General features: G+C 46.0%; 2 protein-coding genes across 5 annotated transcripts in view; one reads left to right on the top strand and one right to left on the bottom strand.

Annotated features, from left to right (window-relative positions):
- The first annotated feature begins 2,315 nt into the window (after positions 1-2,315).
- zdhhc1 (zinc finger DHHC-type containing 1) lies at positions 2,316-7,239 on the top strand. 4 transcript variants are annotated; one of them, XM_057023638.1, is made up of 11 exons: positions 2,316-3,267; positions 3,657-3,858; positions 4,056-4,224; positions 4,638-4,739; positions 4,842-4,966; positions 5,302-5,457; positions 5,542-5,651; positions 5,794-5,882; positions 6,039-6,144; positions 6,216-6,291; positions 6,421-7,239. In XM_057023638.1, exons 1-11 carry the CDS (start codon positions 3,226-3,228, stop codon positions 6,861-6,863), a joined length of 1,620 nt encoding a protein of 539 aa, XP_056879618.1. In that variant the 5' UTR covers positions 2,316-3,225; the 3' UTR covers positions 6,864-7,239. The 4 variants fall into 4 exon arrangements, with proteins under 4 accessions (XP_056879618.1, XP_056879624.1, XP_056879628.1 ...); XM_057023644.1 differs by having other exon boundaries at positions 2,322-3,267; positions 6,424-7,239; XM_057023648.1 differs by having other exon boundaries at positions 2,337-3,267; positions 3,639-3,858; positions 4,049-4,224.
- Positions 7,038-16,480, bottom strand: part of LOC130517852 (transient receptor potential cation channel subfamily M member 1-like) — a 16,395-nt gene continuing 6,952 nt past the window's right edge. Inside the window, exons 9-31 of the mRNA XM_057020034.1 lie at positions 16,380-16,480; positions 16,101-16,275; positions 15,864-15,987; positions 14,991-15,063; positions 14,737-14,837; positions 14,492-14,656; positions 13,859-13,993; positions 13,522-13,572; positions 13,280-13,420; positions 13,036-13,065; positions 12,660-12,952; positions 12,351-12,579; positions 11,558-11,689; positions 11,346-11,486; positions 11,082-11,210; positions 10,612-10,863; positions 10,239-10,413; positions 9,883-9,903; positions 9,653-9,797; positions 9,143-9,345; positions 8,939-9,071; positions 8,483-8,838; positions 7,038-8,361 (exon numbers count right to left, since the gene is read on the bottom strand). The exon at positions 16,380-16,480 is cut by the window's right edge and continues 71 nt beyond it. Coding sequence (XP_056876014.1) covers positions 7,709-8,361; positions 8,483-8,838; positions 8,939-9,071; positions 9,143-9,345; positions 9,653-9,797; positions 9,883-9,903; positions 10,239-10,413; positions 10,612-10,863; positions 11,082-11,210; positions 11,346-11,486; positions 11,558-11,689; positions 12,351-12,579; positions 12,660-12,952; positions 13,036-13,065; positions 13,280-13,420; positions 13,522-13,572; positions 13,859-13,993; positions 14,492-14,656; positions 14,737-14,837; positions 14,991-15,063; positions 15,864-15,987; positions 16,101-16,275; positions 16,380-16,480 — 3,958 coding nt within the window. The 3' untranslated portion in view covers positions 7,038-7,708. The remainder of the gene's footprint in view (positions 8,362-8,482; positions 8,839-8,938; positions 9,072-9,142; positions 9,346-9,652; positions 9,798-9,882; positions 9,904-10,238; positions 10,414-10,611; positions 10,864-11,081; positions 11,211-11,345; positions 11,487-11,557; positions 11,690-12,350; positions 12,580-12,659; positions 12,953-13,035; positions 13,066-13,279; positions 13,421-13,521; positions 13,573-13,858; positions 13,994-14,491; positions 14,657-14,736; positions 14,838-14,990; positions 15,064-15,863; positions 15,988-16,100; positions 16,276-16,379) is intronic.

Raw genomic sequence — 16,480 nt, 5'->3', positions numbered from 1 at the left:
AGGAAAAGAAGTGAATGCTAGAAGATTGAAACAATGTTGAGAGGTGGTCTGGTCTGATGAATCCTTTCACAGTCTAATGAATAGGGCTGTTTTCCATCCTGCGGATGAGCCTGGTGCATATGTGTGTGTCTTAACCAGGGGCACATGGGACGAGGAGGCACCATGAGAAGGCAAAGACAATGCTTCCACTACATCCACGTGTACCGTACAACCTACCTAAGCACTGTTGCAGACCGTGTTCCACCTTTAATGGAAACAACATTCCAGGACAACACAAAGCTAAAACAGCTGAGGAGCACAACAACAAGGTTGAGGTTTAGACTTAAAATTAACCAGGCCTCAGTCCAGTTGAGCGACTGTGGGATGTCCTGGACAAACTGGCCCACCTCGTAGCTTACAAAATGTAAAGGATCAACCACTCACATCTTAGTGCAGATACAAATAGCTCACCTTAAGGGGTCGAGAAGAGTCCAGCCTCAATGGGTCAGGGCTGTTTTTGTAACAGCACAATATTAAGCAGGAGGTCACATTTTTATATTTGATCAGTCTACACATAATATTATTATTGCACTGTACTTATACGTGTACATATATAATATATGAAAAATAATGTAAGAAAAGCATTTTCTATAAAAGTATGGCTGTGTGAGGGTGGATACAGTAGAGTCGAGCAAAGAGCTGTTCCAGTAGATAATAGTATCGTCAGCATAGAGGTGTTGATCAGCATCGTTTATGGAGATGCAGAACCAAGTTAGGCCCAGGATGGATCCTTGAGGGACACCCTTATGGATATTTAGGGAATCAGACACAAAGTTTTCTGACTTCACTGGCGCCAGGTTTGCAAACAAGTGAAAACGGCTTGAGGACAGAACAATGCTGGAGAATCATGTGATCTACAGAGTCAAACGCCTGGTCCAGATGTATAGAGGCAGCTGAATAGAGCTGTATATTGTCCATAGCATTGATGATGTCATCAAGGCCCTTTAGGGTAGTGGCAATGTACCCGTGGTTTTCAATTTAGGATGTGGTTCGAGTTAATAAAGTAATTGTTAGAATTTGGCTCAGAGAACTCCTCCAGTGACAATTTGAAGAGAGAAGAAGCATAACTGGATGGAGGAGGGGATTTTGGTTGAACAGGTTAGTGTTTGGAGCAGTAAAAACGAGTGCTGACTTGCCAGCCGTGATCATGCCACCAACTTTCATGGAGAAGAACATTTGTTTTCATAGATTTGACTGTTTTGCAGAGTGTATCAGGCGGTCCTGATTACCTGAAGGCAAGCCAGTCACCTGGAGACTGGTAAGACCTGGCCCCTTCTCCATAAGACATTTTTTTTCTTATCGTTGCTTATTGCTTATTTCTTACTATGGTCTACAGTCTGTTGTGTGGGGTTCATCCAAGCAGGATTCTGTGATACGTTCACTGTCATCCTGTTTTTTTTTAGATAACACAAATTTGCAATGTTATCATGGCTTGAACAGAGACCTGGCCTGGGATGCTAGTCTCTCTACTTGGCCCTCTTAATGCATATGAATACTTTTTGCTGTGGTGAAAACTGACGCTAAAATGACAGAAATTAATTTTCACACAGCCAATTAGAAGAAGGCAGAGCAAAACTGTGATTACTGATAGAAACCACTGGAAGTGGTCTGGATTTGGATTGGTTTGTCATAATAAAATCTCATTTATTAAAAAAAATGTTGTTTCTCAGAATTCAGGCTGGATTTCCTCACATGCCCACATGCTGCTTTTTGCTGACTGAAGATAATTAACAGCAGTTTTCAGCTCAGGTCCCCTGAGAAAACTTAGGACCACTTCCAGAAAAACAGTCATCCAACCTCAACCTCCTGTTCTGAACAGCTGCAGGCTCTGGATTCTGCCAGATTACTTCACAATCACAGACGTCAGGATCTCAGGCCTTCATTATATGAGCCAACAGTCCCGTGAGACAGAGAAGAAGTTCCTCGGGTCTCCGTCAACGACCTCTAGTCTGGCCTTTTTTCACTTTTAGAACACAATAGCTGCTCCTCGACGTGAATGTTGCTGTGCATTGTGCAAACAGATGGAATTCATTTCACTCATCTCCAACAGTTCTAATGTGCTGCTAATGTTGGGAAAATTAGCAAGATTAACCTAATCTAAATGTCCACATTCTCAAATTATAATTACAATGTTAGATCTGATTAATTAAATGGATTTAGCACATCAGATGAGATATAGGAGGAGGAGAAGCAAGAGGAAGAGACACGAGGAAGAGGAGCAGCAGAGAGATGGGAGGAAGAGAAGCAATGGAAGGAGAGTCAGGAGGAAAGAAAAACAAAACAAAATAAACCACTTTTTATAAGAAAAAACGTTCAAAAAGTATGTATAAGCGTGTGTGTGTGCGTGCGTGCGTGTGTGCGTGTGTGTAGTTGAATATTGTGAATTTTGAATTTGGAACTGTTGTCTGGGACACTAGGGTCCCCTGCTGGATTTTACATGTTCCCACAGCCAAGCACTACTCTCACCAAGGATCTGCAATTATTTTTCGCTGTCAACATCAATGTATAATTTAATCAGATGATAGCATCTCTGCCACACAAGTGAAATGATAAATTACTCAAAAATAATTACTTCCTCAATTATAAAATATGAATCAATTTGTGAATTGGATTTAGACGTTTAAGAATCTGTATTTTGTTGCGACGAATCGTGAAGATTTGGGTAGGTTTTCACATATTAAAGCTGATTTCATTAGATCGCTGCAGGCACACTTCAACTTCCGGGTCACGACTCAAACAGGAAGTGAGTGTAACGTTACCATGGAAACGTCAGCCACCGTGGTAACAAGCTTATGACCTCGTCTGTTTCGGCAGCGATGCTAAATATCTTAAAAGGTAAAATTAAGGACGACGTATGATTTGCATCTTTAACACTTAGCCTGTTGACGCTGGAGCAACAGTCGAGCAACAGCCTACGATATCGACTGACGCCGGGTCGATTAGCACGCTAACATTCATCAATATACCGCGCCGACCAATGAATCAGTCAATAATATAAGACGTTCCGGCCAGAATTAGGACGAAACAACATCTGGTGGCTCGGAAAGGTTCGTAATCCCTCTGCACTGAGCAGAGTCAGCACGGACGGATGTGAGTTAACGTGTACCTTGACGTTCCGGGGTCTCGGCAGCCCGATCCTCCGGGGCCCCGCCACGGCACCGTCACTCCTCCGCAGCTCTGGCTGACATGAGACGCCAGGGACCCTGGCCCACAGGCCCAACTGAGCAGGTTAGTATTCACACGTCTTCTCCTTCTAATCTGCACCAGAATCACAATTTCTGACAGAATACTGTACTCATTTCAAATTTGAGCCGATTACTCTGTGTGTTGTGTGACAGGGATTAATTACAAGTTAAAATGCAGGTTGTAGTAGTGACGAGGTAAGAGAGGGCGATTTCTGTCACAATTCGTTCACAATTCATATATATATATACACTGAAAATATATACTACACAGGCAATGATGATTCAGATCTCACTCATATATTTTATTGAGGATGTACTGACTATAGATCCTTTTGTAAGTGGCAGTTGTGGTTACACGAAGTGGTCACGTGATCACCATCAGAATAAAATAATGTACATTTCCTCGGTCTGAAGGATGGATGCATTCTGTAGGAACCCAAACCGCACGGTGCCAGTGGCAGAGGACAACCCACACCGGGCCGATGTACCGCTTTGTTCTCGGACCAATGGCTGGAGCTGGCCGCCGCACCCATTCCAGCTGCTGGCCTGGTTGCTCTACATCTATTTTGCCATCACCACCTTCGGAGTGTTTGTGCCTCTGCTGCCAGCACACTGGATCCCTGCAGGCTACATTGTATCCTTACATTCAAACCTCATATGATTTAAGATGGATGCAGGTGGACACAACGTCAGATAAATGTCATGTCCACAAAGATGGACCTGGGTTGGCATGCCAGCCCAAAGAATGATGTGGTTTGGATGGCACTGGGATGTTTTTGACCAGAAAACTTTCCACAACTGTTTGATTCCTGACCTGAACTCAGTGTACAGGTGTGATGTTTGCATGTCACCTGTGCGTCCACATCACCGCCGTATCCATTGACCCAGCTGACCACAATGTTCGAACCAAGAGCGACAGAGGTCCGGTTCCTGTCTTTGACCGCTCCAAACATCCTCACGTCATTGAGAACTGCCACTGCTACCTGTGCCAGGTGGATGTGTGAGTACTACTTTAAAACAGTCAAATCAAACTTTAGTTAGCTCCCACAGAAACTGAAGGATCCAGAAACCAGAGCAAAGTTTGCTGTAAACGGTGGTAATCCTGAAGTAGGTGGTAATCCTACTGTACCTGCTCGTACATGAACACGCTGTCATCATAAGCAGCTGCTGTTGTCAGCAGCCAGGTGAACAATCAAAAGTTGTGATTGATGTCTAACAAGAATCCTTTTGTTCCTACATTTAGCACCACACCAGGCTTGTGAGTGCTCAGGTAGGTCTGAGAATTGGTTCCTGTTTTACCTGTAGAGTCTTGTTAAGGTTGTCCTTCTGCCTGTTGAGGAACTAAACTCTGAAGAACTACAGTCTGAGTCCCATTTAAAGGTGTGTGTTTGTGTGTGTGTTTGTGTGTTTCAGGGGACCCAAGTCCAAGCACTGCAGTTCTTGCAATAAATGTGTTGCTAACTTTGACCATCATTGTCGCTGGCTGAACAACTGTGTCGGCAGCAGGAACTACAAGTGAGTCGATTGTTCACTGTGTCCTGTATTCAGACTGTTCTCTAGCAGCGGCTCTACGCTGTATTAGTGTGTATTCAGTTCTGCTGTGTTGCTGCTCCCCAGGTTGTTCCTCCACAGTGTTCTCTCAGCCCTGCTGGGGATCTGCTTTGTCCTGGTTGTTGCCTCCTACGTGTTTGTGGAGTTTTTTTTGCATCCATCCAGACTGCGCACCAACCAGCACTTCCTGTGTAAGTCACCTGACCTCTGCAGCCATTTGCAGCCAGGATTCCTTCAAAAGCTATGTGGCCTTTCAGAAATGCTCCCGACATTTTTCTCGACATATACAACACATTCATTCCACCAGTTTTTAAGGTTTGCCAGGAAGTTGTGACTTTTGCAAAGTCTGCTTTCCCTTTGTGAACATTTCTTTAGCAACAATCGTAACACTAAGGGTACACACACCCTGGAGTTTTTCAATAACAAACACTTAACAAATGAGACAAAACAGAACTCATTTACCAAATGTTCCTCTCATCTTCTGATGATCTGAGCCCAACTGGTGGCCGCGGTTACTGTGTTGCAGTGAGGAACGATTCGTCGGTGTGGTTCGTGTTCTTGCCGGTGGCCCCGCTGAGCTCGGCTGCTGCAGTGATTCCTGGCCTGGCCGCGGTCACCATTACTCTGGCGTTGCTGTCGTCTGTGCTGCTCTCTCACCTGCTCTGCTTTCACATCTACCTGAGTAAGACCCACTCACCATTCACCCGGAGCCCGTAACTACAAACGAACAGACCTGAACAGCAGAGTAAGACGACTGTGTGCTTAGTGTGGAACAGACTCAGCACTTACGAGTACATCGTGCGACAGCGTCACCGTCACGGCAGAAGAGACTCCAGGAAAACAGCAGCAGCAGTTCCATCAGTCAGCCTCTTCAACGTAATTTACATCCTTCCAGTCGATATGTTCAAACTTCGTCTGAATCGAAGCCTCAATTGGTTGCCAGAATAATTAGTCTTTCATGTACTTACTCATGATGCATCTGAGCTGTTTGAATCTAACGTTTGTTCCTCCATGTCAGGATGCGGACGGTCCGTCGCCCCAGGGTTTCACCCAGCCTCAGATGGACAACGAGGAAGGTCCCACTGTGGCTGTGCACGGGGAACCCGCGTAAGTGTTGTGGAATTATTGAGGAATGTCAATGAACGAAAGGTTAGTTGGACTACAAATAGGAGGAATCAAAAACTGCAGCTGCAGTACTACTTACTCTCAGAGTTGACTTCAGGATCTGTTCTGTAAAGTAAAGAAGATTTGTTTGTCTGTTAGGACGTTGGTGAAGAGCAGAGTGAGAACCGTGTCCAGTCCTGTTGTGGAAGAGGCCAACATGTCTTCAGAGCTCAACGCAGCGGCACCCACACGCCGCCGCACACAGGTAAGGCTGGTGTTGTCACCGTGGACACGAGTCTTTCACTCTTCCTCATGAGCGTCTTTGTACGTTCAAAGAAAAAAAAGAGGAAGAGCCAGAAAGTTCCATCAGAGATGACCAGAGATCATAGCCCGAACAGCGGCCTTCCCCCAGGTGAGCTCGCTCCTCTTTTCTGCAGTTTGTGTGTGAAAGTGTCCCAGTATCATACTGATATATATCGTTAATGGTTACTGGATTACTGGTTCAGCAGAGTCTAATCTGGATGTGTTTTTGTTTCCCAAGCAGATGCCAGCAGTGCGTCTTCCGTGTCCCTGGCTCAGAGAATTCCTTTCCCAGCGTTTCCTCTGAGGGCCTCCCTGCCCCCTCTGGCCCCGGCCCTGGGTCCAGTACAGGCGGCCGCCCCTCCTGCTGAGTACCATTCAGACTCTGCAGAGTCTCTGGAGGAGATACCCATGGTGTTGGCTAAGCTGGGTTCTTCTCTGACAGTTGGAGACTCGTCCAGGTTCTCACAGAGGACTGTCTCCGCATTTCCTCCACAGTCCTCCCACTGCAGGACTAAAAGGAAGGCCTCAGCATCCAGAAATAATAAGAGTACTGGGGAGCTGATGTTTGAAATGTCCTCCACCCAGCCCCCCACCGTGTTTGTCAGCAGGGCCAGTGGAGACACCACTGTTACCTGCCAAGACAGTCCCACACTGGGTCAGAGGGAGACTGGGATCATGTGAATGGACCTACGGGCTAATGAGACACTCCAGTTTCTGCTTTTATATGTTTTTATTTGTTTTTAATCAATCCCAGTGGACATCAAAGCCTTCTGGTCACTTGTAGCAGCCTTCACTCTGCAGCCGTGCTGACACTAATGAACAACTGTCGGAGGGTCAGAATAACACAAGTCACTATTTACTGTTTGTATCCTTTTTATTTATAGAAATTTTTCCCAGTGATTTTTCCAACAATATAGATCAGGTCAAGTCCTGAAGGTTAACCTGCACCAGCCAGAGCCGCTCTGGTCATGTGACTATGAGATGGCGAGGCAGTCACACGATGAAGGGCATTTTAGGCGACACTTGGTGCTTTTTATCAATAAATACTATAACTGTATAGCGTCTCCTGTCGTCGTCGGATTCAGTAATCTGCTCAGTGAAACATTTGGTTCCGCTGCTTCCTGGCTGGTGAACGTGAGCGCTAAACTATTGTGTCACTTCCTGTTGTGTTGGGCTCACTAAAACACTCAAAAGTGAATATTTGTTTAAATTGAGTTGTAGACTCGGAAGCTTTTCCTTCATCTGGATCTCGTGGAGAGTCAACTCATACCGAGCTAGTCGGAACTGAAGAAGCCTCTCTGAGAACCTGTGTGAATTCTGAATAATATTTTTACTCTGAGCGCATCACTGCTATTTCTGTTATTTCACACATGTTGAAAAATGGGACTTCTAAGCACCCGTCCAAGTGTTGACGTGTAAAACTGAAAATAACATTGAAAACATCAGATGTAACATCAGTAATGTTGTCATTCTGGTTCTGAGTCCATCCAGACTCAGACCGATCGGTAGCAGATACGCGAGCTGGCTCACGGAGTCCCTCTGTCAGAGAGTCTGGACTCCGTCCTGGACTGCAGGACCTCTGTGATCCCGCTGAATGCTGACACCAGATCTTTGACACTGGCACTTGAATGCAGCGCCTCATCCCTCTCTTTCCTCTTCATCTTTCTAGGATTCTCATTCAAACTCTTGGACCGAAGAGTCGGGTACATCTGATCCTCCCCCACCAGAAACTCCTCCTCCACTTTGTTACTATGGCGATTGTGCCCATTATCAGATCCACTGCAGGTTGTCTCCGCATCTTGTTTATCCTCAGAGGAAGGTTGGACTCTGCAACGGGACCCACTTGAGTCCACAAAGGGGGTGACAGTAGTTGCTGTCTCTTGGTGGGCGGGGCTACAGCAGATGCCGCCAATGGACTTCCTGTGCGAAGCCAAGGTCCCGTGGGTTGGAGAGGATGACCTCACTAGAGGAAAAGATGCTGCTGCCTCTAGACGGACTTTCTCCAATGAATGCCAGTCTTGACTGGCATTCATTTGAGTCGGAGCCTCAGCACAGCCGTTCTGGGGGGGGCTGAGGCTGCCACTGCATGGTGAGATCAGGATGTTGATGTTGGACAGAGAATGCGCTCTCTCCTTCCGCCCCGATACCTCTAGACTCGATCCAAACTCCTTCACCACATCTGGAATTAGAAGGTTATGGTTGTCAGATATGGCCAGAGAAGATATGTTCAAAGCTTTTAAGGTTCTAGCATGGTACACACGCACACACACACACACACACACAGACACACTCCTTTGTACCTGTAGTGTTTCCTGCCTCGGTGCTTCTGCCTGGTGCCTCCAGACCCGGTCCCTCAGTGTCTCCAGACACAGACCCCCTGTCGTGGTGCTCCAGCTGGTATCGGAACAGACTGTATCCGTCTCCACTGTTGACGCTGCCGTGTCGCAGCAGAGAAAGCTCACAGACCGACGAGCCTCGGGAGCGCGTGGCGAAGAGCTCGTCTCGCTCCACCCCTGCCAGTTTCTCCAGCGCGTGCATCATGCGTCCGGAAAACTCCTCCAGCTGAGCCAGGCGGAGGTCCACTGTCTGCAAGGATGCCTTCATGGAGTGCTCCCTCTCATTCACTTCCTCCAGACGCATGAACATGTTCTCCACCCTGAACAGACAGTGAACAATCGCAACCTTCAGTCACCAGATCATAATGGACATAAAACCTCCGTGATGGACAGTCAGAACCTGTCTGCTGTCTTCCTGACCTCTCTGATGTCACCCGGATTCTCTCGTTGTTGGACGACTGTTTCTCGTCATCTTTTTCTCGGAAATATTCCTCAACACACTGCTCCTCAAACTCGTGCAGGCTCTTCAACTCATCCAAATTCAGCACCAGCTCTGAGGAAATGACAACAATCAGCTGAAACAGCAGGAGAACCTGAACTTTGAAGCTCAGAAAGCAGTCTTACGGAGTCCTCGCTCCCGATGATCACGTTCGCCGTCTGGCCTCTGACGACAGGGACAGAACAGTCGCCTCAGGAGGATGTAGATGTGGGAGATAATAATGAGGGGAGGGGGCAGTATGGGACGGTCATGGAAAGTCATGATAAGCTGATATCGCTGGAACTTCCACACCTGGTTGGAGATGGACTTCACCTCAAAGAAGGTGTTACTGTTGACGAGAAGAGGCGTCACAAAACCGCCACGTGAGTAGATCTTAATTCGCTGAAATCAGTGATTCATTTCAGTGAAAACAAACCAAAGGTGAGAAATGTTTAAAGAATCAAGTATATATTTTGTTACTTAACAGAATATCCTGGCGGACTCACTTATAATAATACAAAAAAACAGCTAAGGGGAAAGGCTGTAATCCCCCTATAATATAATTACCATTATGATTCTTATGTTAAAAATAGATCACGACAGCTGTAGACCTGAAGTACATCTGATAAAAATGTGGTCAATGCTGATTGACTGACTTAAAGACGGCAATAAGCAGGTTGACCAGCAGGATGTTGGCGACCAGCAGGTAACACGCCATGATGGCCGGCGTCAGCCAGGCTCCAGGAATACAGGGAGGAAGCTTCTTCCCATCTTCATCATACAGGTTGTCTCCACATGGAGCTTAGGGGAAACATGTGATCATCTTCACATTTTCCATTATTGTAGCATATTCTGTAATTCCTGTTTGACCGTGTCAGATACTTACGGTTGATTTCCATCGCATAAACTTTTGTTTGGTGGAGAAGAGAAAAATAAAAGGGTGAAACAGTCAAAAAAGAGTGAGAAGTCAAAAAGTAAGCGACAAAGTAAAGATGTTTCTGCAGGTTATTAGTCGAGCCTCATCAATAGTAGGAACATTGTTATATTTCATAAATACTGAATTCCAATATATAAATACTGCTCGTGTACAGCTAAATGTTCATCTTGAAATTACAACCAGTTAAAATTTTAGGAGCCAAAAGCACGGAACATCTTTCACCCTGTAAAGGCAGCGAGAAAAATCACCAATCAGAGAAGGAGCAGCAGCGTGACTGAGAATCTTACTATGAACTCTAGTCTTACGGTCTATGGAGTCAGCAAACACCTCTCCGTAGATCATCCAGTACGGCATGTAGAAGATGTTTCGCGCCAAGCGCCACGTCGGCTCCTCGTCGGGGTGAAGGATGGCCTGGCGGGCGACGCCGAAACTCATCAGCACCACCAACATGATGACCACAAAGTACAGCATATCGATCATCTGCAAGAAATGTCAGCACTGATGACGACTCAGCGGTTTCTGGCCAGACCAGCTTATGATACTTCTGGGACACCAGAGGAGAGACTATTTAGCTGATATAGATGCTATGCTAGTAGTCACTACTTGAAGAAATTCCTACAACGAAAATATTTTTCACTGGGGTTCAAAAGCTGTTACAGCTGGGATGGGGGCTGATACCATTTTGCCGATCATCATGACGTAGGGTCCAAGGTATTTGTTGACTCCAAAGATGTCGAGGACTCTGATGTACCAGAAGATGATGTCGACGCAGTAGATGACCCGTCCATAACCCATGGAGGGCTCGTTCTGCAGCCGTAGCAGCAGACCCAGCAGGAAGACAGAGATGGCCACCAAGTCTGTGATGTTCCAATAATCCTCCAACCACACATTGATCTTCTGTTTCAGTTTCCCTGGTTCAGACATCAGGATCTGAGAGCGTTGATAAAAATTGAGCTCATATTTGAGGCGGAAAACTTTGAATTCAGCATCTAAGTCAACATAATTCATCAAATACCTTTACTGGACTTTAATAACATAAGAGCCAGTTAGAGATAAAAGTTGACCTTCTTAATGGAGCATAAGGAGCTGGACATCAGATTATGGTCATGAAAGCCCTCACAAAGATAGAAGGACAAGGGTGTGTGTACCTGTCGGACTTTCTCCAGTCCGAGTGTGATGATGTAAGCGATCACGGTCCACTCCTGAAGAGACGGCCATCGTTCCATCTTCACCAGGATGATGTAGTTATACAACATGAGGTAGACCAGGTAGGAGATCTAACACACACACACACACACACACACACACACACACGCACACACGCCATTTGATTTGTGCTGTGTATGGTGATGATGTGTTATTAACTCATTATTTCTATGATAGTAACATATATATGGTATATCTAAACTCACCGTATTGAACCAGAATTTTGTGAATGGAGCGTTATAGAACTCAAAGATCGTCCTCACAACTGGAGTTCTCCTCTTGATTTTGTTCTGCTCTTCCTCATCATCGCCTTTCTTTGATGTAGCGTCCAGGTTGGAGGCGGCGTCCTGAGACAAGCATGCTTTCATCACAATGCTGAATGGACAGAACAGCAAGGGTGGTTCTGCAGGGTCGTTACCTTGCTGGATTTGCTGTCCTCGTCTTTGGTTCCGCGGTCCTCGTTGTTTCTATTTGGACGATTTGAAGCTTCATCTCCAAGACGAAAGTCCAGCAGGAGAATCGCAGGTGGGAAAATGATGCCGAGGATCACCTGCAGACGACGATGCCATTACTCTATTATGATTGCGTCATGTTGTGTCGTGTGTGTTGTGTGGCTTTTTTCTGTTGTGCAGGATTTAAATATCCCAGTGTGTCACATGCAGCTTGAGCATACAGTAATGCTACTCTTGTCCTCTTGTGTCCACTTTAAGAATGAAATTGAACTTTATTTCTGAACAACTGACACAGCCACATGTTTTACTTATTTAATTATTTTCTTCTCCTGCTATCTTTATTCTCTTGTACCTTTAACATCTTCACACAACAATGACCCCATCTGGCAGGACCGTTAGCTTATCTAATCATCCCAGTAGTTCCAGCGATCTGAAGCTGTTTCACCTTCCAGCAGATGGTGATACTAACAAATGGTTCTGGTTCCACTCTGGTCATTCAGCACAGGTTTTACCTTTCCGCCTCTACTGAGCTGTGGGTACCGACTGAAAGAATGATGGGCCAACTCCAGATAACCACTATCACCACAACCATAAGACCGCTCCTTTAAAATGGCCTGTAATCCTCATTTCCAGCAAAAGGTGAATAATGACAACGTTCATCAACACAATATAAAAAAGATTTGTAGCAGGCGACGAAAATAGGTTGAGATAGTTTAAAGTATAGTTTTGTGTCACTTGGTTCATTGTGTCATTGGTCACCTTCAGACTGTTGCTCTTCCCCATCCTCAGGCAGCCCATCCACATGTCAGTCAGCAGCATCTGGCTGCAGGTGTGAGCGATGAAGTCACGATGTTTGGCAGCGACAGCCAGCTTCAGACACGTGGAGTTGCTCCAGTTCTTCAGCTCGTACGTCAGCAACTTCATGGCCACCTGCTCGTCGCGTTTGTAGGACTGATCCAGCAGTTCATAAGCCAACTGGCCAAATTCCCTGTGCAGGACACAAACACAACACAGCCATCATCCACATCTTCACAAGACACTCTGGTCCCTGGTCCTTCTGGGACTCACCTGGAATTGTTCTCCAGATCCTGAAAAATATCATCCACCAGTTCGCTCTGGGAGGACTCGTGGGCCATGGCCTTGTACAGTTTGCAGGCCACCAGGGCCTTGGCCATGGCCTCCTCCCCGTGTTGCCACAGGAACAGGGCCATGGTCTGGCGCTTTGTCAGCACAGCCCAAACCATCAGCTCGTGGAAGGGATACTGGAACCTGCTGACCTCAGGGTCGTCCACATCGACATCCAACTCCTCCTCCTTCTTCTTGCTCTTTTTCCCTCTTCCTTTCGAACGTGGTTCATCGTCCTGCAGGAGCCCCGATGAGACCACATCAGTCCAGGTGAGGTCAAATATGAGGGCAGATGATTTAAACAATAAAAAGAGCAAACCTCCATCCCCAGAAGTTTCAGAGCTTTAGGCTGCAAAAGAAAAGAGGCATCATTTGAGTTACACATCAAACAGGTGTGTTTCAGACCTGAGCTGTGTGTAAGGTAACGTAAATGATGCTATATGTAAAGCAGCTTGAGATTAAGATCTATTGTATTAGATGGCTAATTGATGGCTAGGCTGCCGTTGTCATAACGATGTAGAGATGCTACCCAGTTCATTCTGTGTTGATGTGTATGTGCTCACTCTCTTCAAGCCATATAAGTGGTTGTACAGTGTCCTGAAACTCTTCCTGGTGTATTTGCAGCGGTAAGCTCCTCCCATCAGGACCTCCAGCACCAGTCCAATGTCGATCAGTGTGATCTGGTAATCTGGAGGAAGATTCCCCTAAAACACATACAGTATCTCCTCCTCACTGTCGCGTCCTTCCAGACAAAAGCATCGTCCTTCACTAACAAGCGGTGCGATTCATCAAAGACAAAACTCACCTTTTTCACATCTCGCACCACAATGTGAAGCGTGTTTACTGGTCCCAGCTTCTGCAACACAATAAACTGGGTTGTTACTGGGTGCTAGAATGTGTAAGGACGTTTGTGACATAATCAGTAACTGAGTGTGAGTCGATGAGCAGTCGAAGACGGTCTGAACACATCTGGTCAGTTTCATCAAGCAGATGTTTCATTTTCAGAGAAATTTCAGAGCAAGTCGTTTTATTCAACCTTAAACCGAATGATTCACACACTTCCAGTTACAGATCAGCAGGTAGAGGAAGTCTGGAGTGTGAAAAAGGAAAACCAGTAGTGGGTCAGCAACACGCAGCCTCACCGTGTTGTAAAGTTCCTCCAGGCGAGGAATCGTCAGGAAGTGATTCATATTCACGCCGTTCTCGATCAGCAGCTTGACAAAGTCCACCCTGTCCAACACCAGAGCATCCATCATGGCCTGTTCCAGGGAGTTCACCTGTGATGACATCACCGTGGTCACATCACAATATCCTCAATGACCACAAATACTGAAAGAACCCCCCCCAGACCGATCCGATTCTGGCCGGCGTGCTCCTGTTATAGTTTACAGCAGATGTTTTTGGAACAGGACACTCTTCACATGTCTAAAAATTATTTTTCAGGATTTAACATTGACGGTGTGATGGAAGTGTGACTTGTTACAACATAGGTGCGGTTGAAATCAGCACGACTCTTTTATGCGTTGCAGGTCACTTGCATTAGCAGACGGAGCATTGAGATTAGTTAGCAATAAACTGAGCAAACATATTTCTACTAATGTTCATGACTGAAATGCAAGTGGTCCGAAAACAAAACAAAAACCAAGCACTGAAGTAGACAATGTAATAAACTATGAGATTTGGGTTTGGTAGCTGATGTTTATTGAGCTTTGAGACGGTTTCAATGGTTAAAATGATGCGTTACTGAAGATCCAACGATTTTATGGCTCTTTTACCCAGTTGAGTAGCTCCAGTTTCCGGGGGTCAGTCTCTTCAGGTACTTCAGGTTTGCTTTTGCCTCCTTTACACTTTTTCCCCCTGGCTTTGCCTTTACCTCCTCCTGCTGCAGCTTGCTGGACCTTCGGACTTTTCGGGCGCTCAGTGGGTAAACTGCACACAGGCTGTGGAAAACAAAGGCCGGAAGAGTAAAACCGATTCATTTAAATTTAACATGGTTCAATTCCAGCAGATGAGGACTTACAGGTGCATGGAGGCCAAACACGAAGATTTGACTGCGAGCAATGTCCACTCTGTTCCAGGCCAGAGCTAAACTGAGCTGATCTGCGGCTGACGCGTTGGTGCCTGCACCAGGTCAGACACAATGTTCAGCATGGTGCATTGCCACATTTAGGTGTAAGTCAGGCCCATTTCAGGTTTGGCAGTCAAATGGAAAACATATTTCTACCTTTCTATCTGAGTAAATGTTGAAAACTTCACATAAGAAAGGTGAAATACCTTTAAGAAGAGCCGTCAGGATAGACATCTCGATATCCTGCTGCCCTTCTAAACCCATCCTGAACACCGTGATCTACAAACAACAACCAGTAATACAAACAGTCAGACGTGAAAAACTGGAGGCACAAACAGCAGTCAGCGGTACAATAGTCAGAGGGGAAGCAACAGTCAGTAGGACAACATTCAGAGACAACAACAACAACAGTCGATGGTACAACAGTCAGAAGCAACATTAGTAGTCGGCTGTGCAAACAACTTTTAGCTACAAACAACAGAGGCAACACAGTCAGTGGTACAACTGAGGCACAAGCAACAGTCAGATGTGATGGTTAAGAAGGCTCAACACACACACACACACACACACACACACACACACACACACACACACACACACACACATGCTGGGGTGTGCCTGTGTACCTTGTGAATGTTATGTCCAGAAGGAACTCTAAATCACTCTTATAATGTCTTTCTATTTAAAATTGTATCCATTTATTTTTGCAGAGTCAGATCTATGCAACAGAAGGTACATCTTTACAGAGAAAACAATGTGATTCTCAGTTGTAACACAAAACACTCACACACACAAGCAGATGTAGAATCCCATCCTGCCGCTTTAGTTTTTATCTGCAGCTTTTACTGAGAACAATTCGTGTGAACTGTTGCAGTGTTTTAATCTGAATACAATCATCTTAAGTGATGTGATTTAGTTTAAATGTATATTCTGCTGCAGCTGGCCGTAGGAAGAAGCAGCTGACTGTGGGATTAAATAAGGGGAGGTCACAGGACAATCTCCATTAAGTGGAGCAGTTTTCCGTTGCTTTTATCATCAGTGTTCCCCAGCATGCCTTTTGTTTGTCCTTCAGGACCTACCAAAGATTTCTTCTTCATGCACTCCATCACCATGAGAACGATTTGTTGCGCCTGGAGGCGACTGTAGTTAAACGTTTTCTGGATGGTGACCAGCAACTGGTCTTTGATGTTGTCACTCAGCATCCTGGGGCCACAAACACAAGTCAATCGCTTGACACCATCCCGGACAGATGAAACCATGTGATCCTTTTTCATCGCGCCAAACTTTCAGTCGATTCAGGACGCTGTGCAACTCACCCGTCTTCTTCGCAGTATCTGTGTGCAAAGGAGATGATGTCAGAGGCTCGGCCGCTGCCGTCACAGATGACAACAGGTACGGGGGGCTCCTCCCTTAGACTCTCTAACATTATGGAAATGACATTGGGACCGCCTTCCAGGATCAGACACACCACAGGAACACCCTGGCCCAGACCTGTCACACACAAAGAGTTTTCCCTGTTATTTTAGATTAAATGTCCCCTTAAAGGTGGGAGCAATCAATGGTCTGCTATCTCTGAGTGGTTTCCCATGACTGACGTGTGTTAATCTTCTGCAGGGCGATGTGTTTTTCCAGCTGCCGACGGAGACGGACCTCGGCTCCGTACTTCCCGGTGGTCCCGTTATCGGACAGGATGAAG

Source organism: Takifugu flavidus, chromosome 2 (assembly GCF_003711565.1).
Source record: "Takifugu flavidus isolate HTHZ2018 chromosome 2, ASM371156v2, whole genome shotgun sequence".
Lineage (NCBI taxonomy): Eukaryota > Metazoa > Chordata > Actinopteri > Tetraodontiformes > Tetraodontidae > Takifugu > Takifugu flavidus.
This window is presented reverse-complemented; position numbering and strand designations above follow the sequence as displayed.

Coding starts and splice junctions, on each gene's coding strand:
- zdhhc1 (XM_057023638.1), top strand. CDS start 3,226: ATGAGACGCCAGGGACCCTGGCCCACAGGCCCAACTGAGCAG. Junction 4,740..4,841: donor GTCGGCAGCAGGAACTACAA/GTGAGTCGATTG, acceptor GCTGCTCCCCAG/GTTGTTCCTCCACAGTGTTC. Junction 5,458..5,541: donor CTGCTTTCACATCTACCTGA/GTAAGACCCACT, acceptor CTGTGTGCTTAG/TGTGGAACAGACTCAGCACT.